The sequence below is a fragment of the Atractosteus spatula genome, chromosome 5 (genome assembly GCF_055471065.1).
Source record: "Atractosteus spatula isolate fAtrSpa1 chromosome 5, fAtrSpa1.hap1, whole genome shotgun sequence".
Lineage (NCBI taxonomy): Eukaryota > Metazoa > Chordata > Actinopteri > Semionotiformes > Lepisosteidae > Atractosteus > Atractosteus spatula.
Genome location: NC_142710.1, coordinates 55,664,565 through 55,679,163, shown reverse-complemented (window position 1 = coordinate 55,679,163; position 14,599 = coordinate 55,664,565). Strand labels below are relative to the sequence as shown.

The 14,599-nt window shown below is 38.2% G+C and overlaps 1 protein-coding gene across 1 annotated transcript in view; it reads right to left on the bottom strand.

Annotated features, from left to right (window-relative positions):
* Nucleotides 1–14,599, bottom strand: part of plxnd1 (plexin D1) — a 60,372-nt gene that overhangs the window by 5,401 nt on the left and 40,372 nt on the right. Inside the window, exons 19-30 of the mRNA XM_088916525.1 lie at nucleotides 12,564–12,713; nucleotides 9,995–10,109; nucleotides 8,538–8,645; nucleotides 6,549–6,661; nucleotides 5,497–5,601; nucleotides 5,019–5,149; nucleotides 4,152–4,350; nucleotides 3,153–3,299; nucleotides 2,474–2,630; nucleotides 1,981–2,084; nucleotides 1,722–1,785; nucleotides 540–574 (exon numbers count right to left, since the gene is read on the bottom strand). Coding sequence (XP_088772651.1) covers nucleotides 540–574; nucleotides 1,722–1,785; nucleotides 1,981–2,084; nucleotides 2,474–2,630; nucleotides 3,153–3,299; nucleotides 4,152–4,350; nucleotides 5,019–5,149; nucleotides 5,497–5,601; nucleotides 6,549–6,661; nucleotides 8,538–8,645; nucleotides 9,995–10,109; nucleotides 12,564–12,713 — 1,428 coding nt within the window. The remainder of the gene's footprint in view (nucleotides 1–539; nucleotides 575–1,721; nucleotides 1,786–1,980; nucleotides 2,085–2,473; nucleotides 2,631–3,152; nucleotides 3,300–4,151; nucleotides 4,351–5,018; nucleotides 5,150–5,496; nucleotides 5,602–6,548; nucleotides 6,662–8,537; nucleotides 8,646–9,994; nucleotides 10,110–12,563; nucleotides 12,714–14,599) is intronic.

Genomic DNA, 14,599 nt, shown 5'->3' with positions numbered 1-14,599 from the left:
CAACAAATTGGCAGTGACTTTTGTTGGACTTTTTGGGTTAATGGGCTTAGATTTTCCACTTACTTATCAGTATTACCATTCAAAGCCCTTGTGTGTATCATTTCACACAACAGAACTTTATGTTTTTAATCATATACTAGAGTTTTAGTCTCTTGTGATTTAAATATGCTATTAATTTTAGCAATCAATGAGCTTGGTCGTACATGTAATTTATTATTAATTTAGGTCACTCATTATTGTATCCTAAACAACTTATATTTATGCACCTGGGTATTTCACTGGGGCAGTCACCTTGCTTATGGGTACAAGAGGAGTATCCAGCCTGGGATTTGAACCCACAACTCTCCAGTTCTGAGGACAAAGCCCTAACAACTACTCCCATCTAATCTGCCTTTTGCAAACATCACATATATTTATGCACCCACCTTATATACATAATAGGTACAGTATGATACTGTCTTTTTTTCTCTTTAAATATTTTAGAAGGTATATCACTGCATTACGTTTTAACAGTCTGCTTAATGCCAGCCAGAGCTTACCAGATGAACATATTTTTCTGTGTCCAAGTCTTTTACTGTAGAAACAAAATAAAGAAATATTTTTAATCATGAAGTCACAATATCAAAGATTACAGTTCCAGTTCTGAAGGATTATTTTAGAATTCTGTTTCCTCATCATAAGATTTGACTGAAGGTCTAAATAAACCAAACATTGAAACTGAATTTTCAAAACAATTCTTTTGGCAGGCAGGTATTTTCCAAACCATAACTATATTTGCTGATCAGATTTCAGACCTGATTAAACTGAAGGTGCCTTTAATTATGTATTGTACAATAAAATTAGAGTTCTAATCATTACAAGCAACCCTTTGCCAAAACTGAACAAGAAAATAACTGTTGCCATATTGCAAAAATTTAAAGCTCTATACTGTTGTGGCTTAGAAATTTGAATCACTAAAACATATTCCTTTTTGTTTTGCTTTTAAAAGTAGTATACCCACCCTATGTTATTTCTAAGTACTTTCTTACTATTCCTAATGGAGTCACAAAATCACTAAAATGTTCAAATGAGTTTAATCAATTTTGGTCCACAGGCACTAAAAGAGCAGGGTATGACATTAGATTTTGTTTTTACATGTTGTATACACAAATGTTGTATATTCTGCCTGGTCTTCTATTATTCTCCCTTTTTTAAATAATGTGTAATCCTTGGTATTCCAGCAAATGTTTTTTCCTCTTAAAAATTTACAAAAAGACATCTTAGAAAGGTAAGTAAACGGATAAAGCTGAAGACTGAAGAAAAGTTTTTCAAACTGACTTCTCAAATCCATAAAAATTTCAGTTTGCTCAGTTTTCTGTTGTCTTACGTTTCCCATCAGAAACCAGTTTTACTTCAAATGTTACAATACCAGATAATCCCCATGCAACAAATAATTTATAACAAGTAACCAACGGAAGGAATAAGATCTGTGCCTTACTTTTAGGATGGTTTAAGCAGGAAAGTGTGAATTTAAATATGCAATTCTATTCCTAATCTTTGCAAAAATTGTAGTCAGTGAAGCAAACTTTCAAGTGTCTCGCTTACTCTGGACTGAATATCGATGCTGAAGAAGATTCAGTTAAATCAATTTCAGGACAATTTCAAAATGGGACACATATAGCAAAAAGACATTCGTTTGTATTAATGGGAGCAGCTCAGTGCTGCTATTATCAATGACATACCTCTTCCAAGTGTGTTGTCTCGCTTGTCTTTCAAACTCATGGCAAGTGACGCTTCTTCGGGGATCTGGGAGAGTGAAAGTTTAATATTGACAATAGAACAGCTGATTATTAAATACAGTCTTAGCATAAAGGCTGATTCAATAAACTCAGCACACAATTGAAAGTTTGAGTACTTCTCTCTTGAACTGGAAGAAGTTGTCAAGCTTCTTGCAGAAACAATTGTTTAAAAATATCAAGCAGCACGATGGTAGAGTCCTACCTTGTAATGAAAGACAGTGTTCAGCTTCTTTCTCCCATCCTCCATCACAGACGTGTCATCCAGGTCCAGAAGAAGACGGCTGTCATTGCTAGAAGCAAACCACTCTAGAGCAAAGACATGATACAATACAATATGTTAAAACTTTGGCTTTATTGGTTAATTTAATGCCTTATCATCACCAGATTCAATCTACAATCAGGTTTTGAGCATGTACCTAAAAGGTGGCTTTCACATAGGCTATATTGCATCACAGAAGAGTTGGCATTAAGGTTCTGAAATTGTGAATAATATTTAGGTAACATTAACCAGTGTGATTTCACCTAAAGGCCCTTCTTACTTATTATTGTTTCCCAAACGATTAAGGACACCACCTTCTTTATAAAATACCACACTTTAAATTATATTGGCTTGGCCCATGTTATGTAATTGTAGTGTTTATGAAAAGGTGTCTGGAAGTCTGAACTTTGCAATGATCTCTAGCTGAGATTCTCACCCAGGTCCACATCCTCAGCTCTGGGCCACTGGGAGAAGGGCAGGTTCTTGTAAAAGGCCTCCAGGATTTTCTCCTTGACTTGACAGATGGTGTCTGTATTCATTACCCGAACTGTAAGCGAGTCCATCCCACAGCCTTGGAAAGACACATTAATATTCTGTGTGGAAGACAAGGTGAGTGTTAGACTCTTGTGTGGTAATTTTTTAAGGAAATGTTTTATAACTTACTCCTTAGGGATGGTTTTATTAAGTGGTCTGGATGGATGTCAGTAAAAGTATACTTGGATAGAATTAACATGATTTTGCTGTGTATTCCTATGGTTTCGACATGCTTTCATTGTACTTTACTACACTCAACCATGACGATATCCTGTTGTACTACAGTGTACATTCCTTAGAAATGAACTGTAGCATAAAATGGTATTTCCAGGTTTAGTGCAGCAAAATGAAGCCATGTTAAAAACTCAGGAAATCAGAGCATCAGAGAATCAGACAGAATCATCACAGTAATTTTGTATTTTTTTTCCCCAATTCTTAATATTGATTAATGCTGCAGACACCATCTGCTGCATAGATGGAAACCCATGACTTTCGAGAAGAAGAATATTCTCCAGTGTGCTCTATGGGACAAGACAGCATTAGAACAATTGTGGGATGTTCTTTCCACCTCTGTGCCTCACCTGGGGCTTGGCTTCGATGTTCTCCCGCAGGAGCCATTCCTCGTTGAGAGTGTACCGGGCCTTCCCTGTGATGGCATCAATGGACCCCTTGTTTATCTGCTGCTTGATTGCACAGAGCAGCAAAAAGAAAGGCTCACCCACTGTTTCCTAGGGAAAAAATCAAAAGCAACCTGTTATCACATACATATATATACAGTATATACATACTCTGTAGGTAAAATGCATGGCCACTTGCAAATTTTAGAGCTTAAGCCTATTTAGAAATGAAGCTCAGAATGAAGAGAGAATACACCTCGCTCCATGTGGTTCAGACTGCAGTCTCTCATTGTCCTGTTTTTCCAAGCAAATAATATATTGCAATTGGAAATGAGATGGCAAAGACTTGACAGTCGCTTAAAAATGGATGATATTTTATTTTAAATAAATATAAATATTGTTATTTAATGTGCAGCTGTATTAATTCTAATTTTATGTTGTACTGTACCTTAAATTTTTTAAAGATCTGTTTTTTTCAATCCGTTGCAGTATTCAGCAACAGTCCATGAACATGCATGATGGCTGCTGTCATTCTAACAATGACAGTATACACAGGAAATCTGTATGTAACTGAGGTTTTAAGGAATATTCAAGAAAAGAGCTTTTGAGACTAAATCGCAATCTTGTCCTTTTTCAACCATTCCAAAACTGTTTACTTTGCACACTGTTATTTTTTTTGGGGGAGAGATGCTAAACTCTTTCAAAATCAACTGATACACAGCTGGTTCACAAACAGCAGTTAAAAAGACGTCTTGGGTGCACAAATGTTTCTGCCAATGAATAGATTTTCACACCACAACAGTGACTCAGATCCATATAACACCCTTCAAGGACACCACAGATCTTTCCAATGAAATCCCAGTCAAATGAGTAACTGCACACACTCTAAGGGAGCCAAGCAATCTGACTATCAGATCATCAGATGTACGGTCTTTATATGGTCATGTGATGTGCAGAAGTCACCTTCAGGTAGCTGTACATGCAGATGGACATCCAGTTTGTCAGCATCTTCTCCACTACAGACTCTGTCCTCCGCAACATCAGCTTAGGGTTCTTGGATGCAGAAGCATCAATCAGGTCTACCAGCAGGTCCTTCATGATGCTCGTGTAATACTCCAGTTTACCATGGAGAGCGATTGTGAGGAGAGAGGCCAGGTTACACCTGAACAGAAAAAGACAGATGCTTATGTCAAAATGGAATCTCCATTCTCAATGTAACAGTCACTCAGAGCTACTTCTCTGGTCAGTGTGAATGTAAGTTGGATGTTTTTGATGTCCAACTGCATTTTTATAATTATTATAAAAATATATATAATTATAATTTAGGTTAGTTGTTTTTTGGAAGCTACATGCAAAAATGTTGGATGGTGATGGGGTCACTTAATCACTGAGTAATTTAATCTAATTTTTCATGGTGTCTATAAGAGGATGCTGCTTGCCGGTCCTGATGTGAAATACCAGAGCCAAAATGAAAAATACAAACCCAGTGAAATGACAGTATTCTGAAACACTTTCTTCAAGAGTACCTGTCTCGCACAGCAAAGTCCTTCTGTTGCTCCAGTGCATGGACAAACGTAATAAGGAAGTGCTTGTTGTTGAGCAATGTGGAGAATAACGAGATTGAAAAACACAAACCCAGTGAAATGACAGTATTCTGAAACACTTTCTTCAAGAGTACCTGTCTCGCACAGCAAAGTCCTTCTGTTGCTCCAGTGCATGGACAAACGTAATAAGGAAGTGCTTGTTGTTGAGCAATGTGGAGAATAACGAGATTGAAAAACACAAACCCAGTGAAATGACAGTATTCTGAAACACTTTCTTCAAGAGTACCTGTCTCGCACAGCAAAGTCCTTCTGTTGCTCCAGTGCATGGACAAACGTAATAAGGAAGTGCTTGTTGTTGAGCAATGTGGAGAATAACGAGATTCCTTCCTCCATGTTCGGTTTGTGGTTGCTGGTAGCCTGCATACAGATGTGGACATGGATATGTGACTTTAATACAGGAATATAAACCTATGACATAACAATTTTAAGTATACAAAAATGCTTTTATGCATATCTGAGTGACAGTATATTAGTGTCAAAACACTACACCCACTTAATATAATTAGAAGCCATATCTGTTATGTTCTCAGTGATCTAGACATTTATATCCTCCCTTTAATGAGGCGTTCTTCCGACTCTTTGAAATGAAACAATGCACAATGCAGGTGTTCCTTTTTCCATTTGATCTTAATTGCAAATGCAGATGAAGCACTATAAAAAGGTTCCAAACGTTTCCAGGTCCGTTTGTTTTTTCAGTGGCCCACCTTCCAGTCCTGCAACAGGGGGTGGGTTTCCTGCACAGCCCTGGGTCCCAGAGCATCATTTTCGTATATCGGCTGGACAAAGCTTCTCTCATAGTCTGAGCACATCTGGGGGGAGATGAAAACATACACACCATTACAGTTGGGACAAACTTAGCCCTGCACTTATAGGAAATGGCCAGTGACCTTAGGATTGGGGAAAAAGCACATGGAGACAGGTTTGTGGCAAACTCTTTCATGCAATATTACACTGAAGAAGACCACATTTGTTGGCAATTTATCAGAATTATTTCTGGACTAGGAATTAACCTTTCCATCTGTGCTATAGAGCATACACTTGTAACAATTTTACATTTTCTTTTACAATAAGACAAATTACATCTGAAAATGTATTCATTCCTGCACTGAAAAATTAAAATATTTTCTTCCAAGAGAGCCATAGTACTTCAGATTCAGCTGAAAAGCAATTATGGATGCAAGCATTAATGGACAATTTAAAAATAAAAACCTAAACTGAATCAGTGTTTAGAATAAATCAACTTCAAGGCAATTTTTACAGCTGAATTTGAAATATTTGCAAGGTTTTCAATTTTGATTTTTAATGTGCTTATTAAGCATTCCATCTACAAAGATTTTGAGTCATACATTTTGTTGCATAACATAAGCAAACAATATCTTGGGCACAGCTAAAACTTTCCCTGAATATTAACAGTCAAAGAGAAGTTAAAAAGAAGAGAGCTCACGCCTCTTCTGAAACTAGAATGGTCTGTTGTTTTAGACTTCCAGCGTTCAGCATGATTTTCAGAGACTGTTTTGACCAAGATGATTTATTTTACAGCAATGCTACTTTTCAGCACCGAAACACTCCCCCTGCCCCTGAGATTAAAAAAAAACAAACACTGAGCTGCCCACTAGTTTCTAGGATTCTGACCTCATTTCTGAACTCTTCCAAGAAGGTACATGTATGATGTGGCAATTTTGATTGTGTGCCCAGTATTGTTCTATTTGTCTGCTGGCCCCCTTTTCTGACTTTGGCAGTAAAACACAATACCCACCTTGGGAAAGAAAGTTCTTGTAACAAACTGCTTGTATTCCAGAAAAGGAATTCCCTGGCTGCGGTTTAACTCCTCGGTGAGGTCTGTCATGTCTGTCTGCAGTTCAGCAAAGCCTTGTTGGAGGGGGGGAAGAACATGGCACATCCTTTGTCACAGTCAGCTCATTTATATTTGGCAGAAAGAAAAACAGGAGAACCTTCTTTTCCCATCCCTTTCTTACTGCCTGGTGGGTTATCTCCCACTCTTCTGTGCTCAATTTTAAGAGGTGGGTAACAAATACCAGTCACCTGCTTGTCACGTACTTGTCCACGTTCTGAACTTTTTAAGTTCTGCAAGACAGTGCTGTCAAAGAGAAACACGACATCTTGACATCTCACTTCTGACAGCAGCATCACCACCTTGTAGCCTGGTCATGTCTGAAGCTAAGGAACAGTGGGCCTGGTCAGTGGGAGACCTCTAAGCCAGGTTGCTACTGTAAGTGGTGTAGCCAGACCACCAGGTGGCCCAATTCCCTCTGGACCGGAATGTCCAAAACCAGTGCTCACTGTAGTGACCAGGGACAACCCTTCAGATGACACATTAACCTGACCTCCTGACTGCATGGTATTACAACAATTACATGGCACTGTTCATACTGTAAGAAAGGGAGTGGTACAGTATCTCCAGTGTACTGGCTACATTTTCACTCACTGTCTGGCTTTTCTCACTCTCCGCCTTCATTTAATTGGTGAAGCAATTTCTCACTTATTCACCTGATCTGTGTGGTGGGTCTTCTGGTGTATAATGGCTGCTGTGAGTCACTGAAGTGGGTGGTATACTTATTGATGCATGCATACAGTATGTGTGACGCACTGTGGGATCTTTTGTTTACAAAAGACACCATTCACATTTTGACAATAAAATCATTTTGAAACTCTAATTAGTGAATAGTAACAATAGCTGTACTTTCTTTCTGAAGAAAGAGCTTTTCCTTGAAATGTCTGGCACGTCACAAAGTTTTTCCTTCCCTTTTTGATCTCAAGAAACACCCTCTATATTTTTATAGGCCACAGCAGAAGATCAACCACAAAAATCCTGTGTCCTCGTCAAGATGACTAAGATATCACTGTGAAAAAAAAGCATTGAAGGAACAGGACCAGAGAACACATGAAATGATGTCCAAGATACAGTACATACAAATATGACAAAACTCCATACTATTCAAATTCCTTCCTGGTGTGCTTTATGAGTTTTACTAGAATTTCACATTTTGATTAAGAAAAAAATAATCTGAAGGAGGTAGATGTGCAAAACATTTGCTTAAGATAGTAAGTTACTGTAAGATTTCAGCAAAATTCCAAACCATGTTACAGAGCTACAGATGTGGTGGTGCTGGTGAGGTGCTTGTTTTTCTGTTCACCCTTGAAACAGATGTCTGTTCTGAGCTATGTCTCATTAGTTTCAGTTATAATATAAAAGAGACAAGGTTATTAATCATACCAACCCTGTGGCGAAATGGTGGTATAATTAGAGACCAATGTTTACTTGATCAGTGCTAAAGAAACAATGATGGCAGCAACAAATTCCTGTACTAGTATGTATTGGCTAAGCTTTTCAGTTTCTAGTTCTGCCCTCTGCAAATTCACTTCATCACCTCACCAGATGCTTTGGGAAACACGTCCTGTGCCAAAAACACCGAAACTGTGCAACTCTAACCCATCATACTTGTCCTTTCAGAATAATCTATTAAAAAAATAGTGACTTCTTTCATCAAGCATCTGATTCCAATTGGAGTTACAGCTGTCTCCAAATTGTCTTGATTTTAATATAAAAAAATAATTTAAAAAAGCACAAGTCCAGTAGCAGACCATGAACATATTTTCAATGATTATGTATAGAAAAGAAGGGGGAACTGTCATTGTCATAATTTTGGGGGGAAGTTAAGCCACTGAGCCGGAAGGGTTTTCACAGAATACTGCTCGCAAACGTTAGATCAGAGGGTTGGATTACCTTTGCGGATTTCCTCTCGGATCTGGGATTCCATTTCTTCCATTTGGACTAAGGTCTTCTGCCAGTAGCGCTCTGCCCTGCGGCTCTTCGTGCAGTACACCACCAGCGCTGTGGAGAAAAGAGATGGGCGCCTTTGAGAAAACCTAAACACGGTGGGCGATTTTGGCAGCATGAGCCGGGAATATTGCGTGTCTGCCACAGTCATAACAGGGAAATGAACCAGCTAATGGGCTGAATGGATGCCGTCAGATCTACCGCCAAGGTTAAGCTGCTCCTGTTAAATAGCATTTGTCACTGTGGACAGGTGGAAAGGCAGGGAGAGTGATTCGTCTCCTTACAACTCGTTCATCTGAATGTTGTATATATAGAATGCAATCCCGTTTTTAAAAATGGGTTTTACTAAAGCAGGTTGTTTTCTTTAAAGTAGGACAATGGCAGCCTAGATGGTTTTGTTTTTAGTATATTTTCAAAGAGTTACTGATGTTATTGCATATGTCTGCTTTATTCTCAGTACCATTCATGTTGAGAAGCCATAACTCACTGTGTATTTCAGTCCCAAAAAGCCTTATGGAGACATAATCTCATGAAACAAGAGCTCTGTTTGAATTGTGAATAGCACTTTTAGAATGAGATTTTGATCACACACACTACAAGGAACAGCTGTGCTTTTGAGCTGCACTTCAGATGAAGGGCTAGAGGTCCACTCCTTGTAGCTGGAGTGGAAGAAATTGACAGTTTAAAGGTTGTGAGATTCTCAAGTGCACACAGCAATCCTGCTTCCATTATTATCTTTTATCTATGTCTACGTATCTGGTGTCGAGTGAAATATCTGCCTTAATTAAAGCAGTGACTGCTTACTACCGGCAGCAATATTGCCCTGCAGCTCACAACTGGGAATCCACTGAAGCTCAGCAGGTGTGACCCTGGCCAGTACCTGGATGGGAGATCTCCTAGGAAAGCTGCTGGTGCAGTCTCTGTGGGTCCTAATGTGACGGGGAAACTATACTGTAAAAAAGACACCATCCTTCGGATGAGACGTAAATCCGAGGTCTTGACTCTCCATGATCATTAAAAATCCCAGGGTGTTCCTTGAAAAGAGTAGGTGTCCTGGACAAATTTCTCTTTTTGGCCTTTACCAATCATGGCCTCCTAATAATCCCAATCTATGAATTGGCTTCATTACTCTGTCCTCCTCCTCACTGATAGCTGGTGTGTGGAGAGCGTACTGGTGCACTTTGGCTGCCGTCGCATCACCCAGGTGGGGGCTACACATTGGTGGTGGCAGAAGGGAGTCCCCATTACCTGTAAAGTGGTTTGAGACGAGTGTCCAGAAAAGGTCTGAATAAGTGTAAGGATATTATTATGATATTATTATATTACTACACTGCAGGGACATGATTAGCCAGCTTCTCAAAACCTTTGGATTCAACATGAACTGACACCTTGAACCACCTTACCTACTGTGCAGAAAAGCAGCAAGACACAGCACACTACAATGGACACCACAATCGCCAGCTCACTGCCTCCCAGCTGCACCATGGCAATGACCTTGCGGAAATTCCCAACCTCCACCTGAACAGAGACAGAAAGAGTTTCCTTTACTTCCTATAATCAAACAAAGAGCTTCAAAGAAGAGGATATGGCCTGGCTTCAGCAGGCAGACACTCTTCCCAGGAGTGCCTATCTTCATAGAAGAGTATAACACACTGTGCCTGGCTTAATATGAACTGCTGTCGAACCACACTGGCCTGGGACTGAGGTGCTAATTTCTTCCATTTCATGAGAAAATAGCAAAGAAGTTATTTTTACTTTCATTTGACCTCTGGTCTGAATTTTAAAGCAAGATATCATGTCATCTAGCCAGACAAATGTCCAAGTGACATTTTATAATATGACAATTTTATACTGGACAATGTGCAATTTGATTTGTCTCTCGATGAAAGGAGTTCTCCACTTTAGTGCCCTTAGGAAAAGTCTGATCCCGTTTGATGGAGCAGCAAAGTTTGAATGTGCCTACCATCACCAAAAAGAGGAAATTGTTGGAGAAAAATGGAAGAAAAAGTATATTTTCTGTCAGTACTAAACACCAAGTTTAATTGAGGCAAAAAGTATTTTTGGAAAATAATGTTTTACTTAAAAGTAACTTCAAAGGTAAATACACTTAATTTACATTTATTGAATTGTTATACATATTTCTGTTCTTTTGCATTTTACATTTTTGAAAAGAAACCTGAAAAACGCACGCTACCAATACAATTCTGAAGAATTACACATTCTAATGCAGATGTGGATATTAGAAGGTGGTCATATTACAAAACATTGTATTACAAAATAGATCGGATGGGTCTCAATTCCTAACTCAAAGTTACTGAAGACATCTGGCCAACATCAGTTTTTCAGCCTCCTTCTCAATATTTCTATGCTTGGTATTGCAACACCTTCAAAGCTATTCTTTTGCCTAAATTACAGTGCACTGATATTGGGCTAGGTTTATTATAAAAATACATCTTTAACTTACATTTATCTGTTTTTTTTTTAATCAGTTATTTCCCTAGTGCTTTTCTGATCTTATGACTATGTCTTAAGAAAACTCCCTATGTTTTTTAATCTATCGAGCAATTGGATCTGTCCAGTTCCAACTCTGTGACACTCCCTTGGCTTTCTGTGCAAGCAATACAAGTTGCTATTCCGCTATATCTTGTGGCATAAATGATAAACAGATCTCCAATGTGTATTTACTTTTAGCCAGTGCCACTTTTTAGATGAAACAAATAACATTTGATCCCCAATTGTTAACCCAAATTAGGAATTCCAAGCTTTTATTCAGTTTGACCAGGAAACGGGACCTTGCACTGCAGTGGGAGAGCTGAAGATCACAACCATACACCCCTCTCTGAGGGATGTGGGTAAAGAGCGGCTGCTGGCTCTGTACTTCTGTAAGGCAAATGGGGGATCATGGTAGGATACAGTCTCCAAGGAGACAGGGTACGCTTCCCCTGATTTAGACATACACATGACCAATGGATGCTGTTGATGTAAATTTGTCCACTTCATTAGTCCAGTCCATTACTGATGAGGATGGAAAAAAGCCTGATTTGAATAAATCTGTAATTACTCACAACAGGGTCAATTTTCCCAGAAACCAATTAACCTGCCAGCATGATTTTGGACTGTGAGAGGAAACGGAGCACTCAGAGGCAACCAAACGCAAACATGGGGGAGAACATACAAACTTCACGTACTGTAGGTAGCGATATTTGGAAATTCAACACTTCAGCTCTTTGAGGCAGCTATGGTAAATATGAACTTTTATTTTTTCCATAAATACTTCACATCAACATTTTCAGGGATTGGTGAGGAAAGCTATAAGTAGACTTTCCTTTCTTTGCTTTCTTTATTGTTTATTTTAATTCTGTTTATTAATTTCAACTTTTTAAAGGAACACATCTGAAGCACACTGTATAATCTTTGATGAGTAGTTTGGAAACCAGTGTATTCCCCTTTTTTACTTCCTCATTGGACTCAGGCGGAGCCTCTCTAGAAATCTCTTTTAAAGAACAAACAAAGAAATGTTTATTTTAAGAACTTAGTGATAAAAAATAATAAAACTTATTTGTTTTAGGAAAAAAAAAAGACTGCAGACAGTTCCTATTTTGGAATGGGGCTGATCTAAAAAATAACATGTTGGAGGTTCCCCATTGTGATACTCAAACACAGTACAGTGCCAAATAAAATAAAAGGCATTTTACAATCAAACAAGAAATGACTTTATGAGCTGCATTATTTCAAGATATGATAGCTACTGTATGTCAGAATACAATGAAAATTCCAAAGAAAGTTAATTACTCAGGTTCTGAAATTCTGCTAGTTCACTCTTGAATTAATTTACAAATACTGTATAACTGCTGACCATTTTTCTGTTTGCAAAAACACTGGAAAACCCTATATATTTTTTAATTGTTACCTGGAATATGCAAATTTACAAGAATCACGCACAGAGCTGTACACCTAGAGCAGTGTACTTACTGTGACAGGAAGTTGTCTCTCATTGGAGCTCAAGGATCCGTTGATGGTGCAGTGGAACAGTTGATCATTGTTGAAGCTGATGTCACAGGGAATAGGGCCAATCATTACTTTGTATTCTTCTAGACTAAGTCCCAGGTTGTTTGGCTCTTTCTGAAAAAGTCAGAACAATAATAAACACATTTTTTTCTGAACCTTCTTGACTCCCGTTTGACTAATATGTCATTCTTACTCTTTTTAAGTCACAATTGTTTATAAGAGTTTGCTTTGTTCATAAGTCCATAGGAAGTCCCAGGGGTTTTAACTTGTTTTTTTCCCCTGAATGTTTTTTTTTGTGCAGACAGCTAGAGCAATGTTTAACAACTATGTTGCTGAGGGACCATGGTGTCTTCTGTTTTTTGTTCCAGATAAGTTTTTAATTTCAGTTTTTTATTTGAGGAATTTGTTCTCAGCTCTCACGTGGCTGAATAGAATTTGTAACTGGTAAGTACCCTGTAATAATTTCTGAGTTTCACAATCCCTGTCATTCAGCAGCGTTACCTAAGAGATATAACCATTGGACCTCTGCAGAATGGTTTGATAAATGTTAACTCTGTTTTGTGTCACTTCATCATGAATAGATCACCTTCTGAATGCTGTTTGGTCAGAAATAAGGAACTGTTGAAGATAAATGTGCAGGTTGTACAGGATGTGAAACATCTGTCTAACTCCGGAGTGGTCAGACAATCAATTCAGGCAACAGGTGTTTTAGAATGGCTTGATATCACATACTGTAGAAATTCTGAGCCAGTCTAAGTAAAAAAAAAGGAGACCAAGGGTGAGTTAGGTGGGAAGCTAAAAATAAAAAAAATGTGCAAACCCTGCATGTGGCAAACAGGCTGTTTATTCTGGAATAATTTCCCATTGCTGACTGAACTTCTGGCACTGACCAATCCCAAGATACAAACCCTCCGTCTCCATCAACAAATGTTTCCTTAATGTCTATAAAATAACACCCGTCTTCCTCACCGAACCCAGTGCGTCCGATAACTGAACTAAGAGTTTCTTAAGATCGAAGGAAAACAAGTTGGTTTTATTTGCTAGACCTGCATTTTATTTTCTACAAGTCTGTTCTATTTCCACATCAGTTTAACCAAAAAGCTGACTTGGATGAAGTAGCTAGAATTATTTTTTTACATTTTGTTTACATAAAAAGGCCTAAACCTACAGTAGGTCAGCCCAGACCTCACACATACAATATGAGAACATACCTTAGTATTTAGGTTAATATTTGTGGTCCTGGCCTTTTAACTTAAGTATGACAACATCCCTGCCCATTGCTGACAGCATTCAGGCTTTGAAGCCAAAACCTTCATTTTTGAAGAAATTGCTTGTAAAAGCAATTTTAAAATGAAATTAACATGGGTGGTCAGTGTCCTTCTGGCAGTGACAAAAAAAGAGAGCTGACATGTTTACCAGTCAATGTGGGGAAAATGTCCCCATGAAGATAGAACCAATCTGAGGATGTTCCCACAATGTACTAGACTTTGCCCATAAACCTAATGGCATCTTCCTTTAAATCTAAAATTGCTTTAGTCTAAAATGTCTTTTGGTCTGCTCTCATCCTGTGTCGAGTTCCATTTCGAGGGGGTACGGGTCAGGAAATAAAAATAAAATGAGAGTCAATGGGATTTCCCCAGCAGACAGGAAAACAAACTTTTCTTGTGCTTTAGTGGTGGGGGAAGGTGGTGCTGATTTTAGCATGACTACAAAACCAACTGTATGAATCTGTTTTTTCCAAAGTGTCCCATATTCATTTAATACATGGACATGATGTGTTGGATATATTATGAAAATGTAATTCTGTCACATAATAATGAAATACGAATGTGTAAATATATTCTATATACAGTATTTAGCTAAAACAACTGAAATTACATGTATTCAAGACTTACCACCTACTGTATAAACCACACACATGCTGAAATGGAAACTGCACAGTACTGTACTTAAAGACACAAGGCAAGTAACTAACAATTTGTACTTCGCTTTTAAGTGAA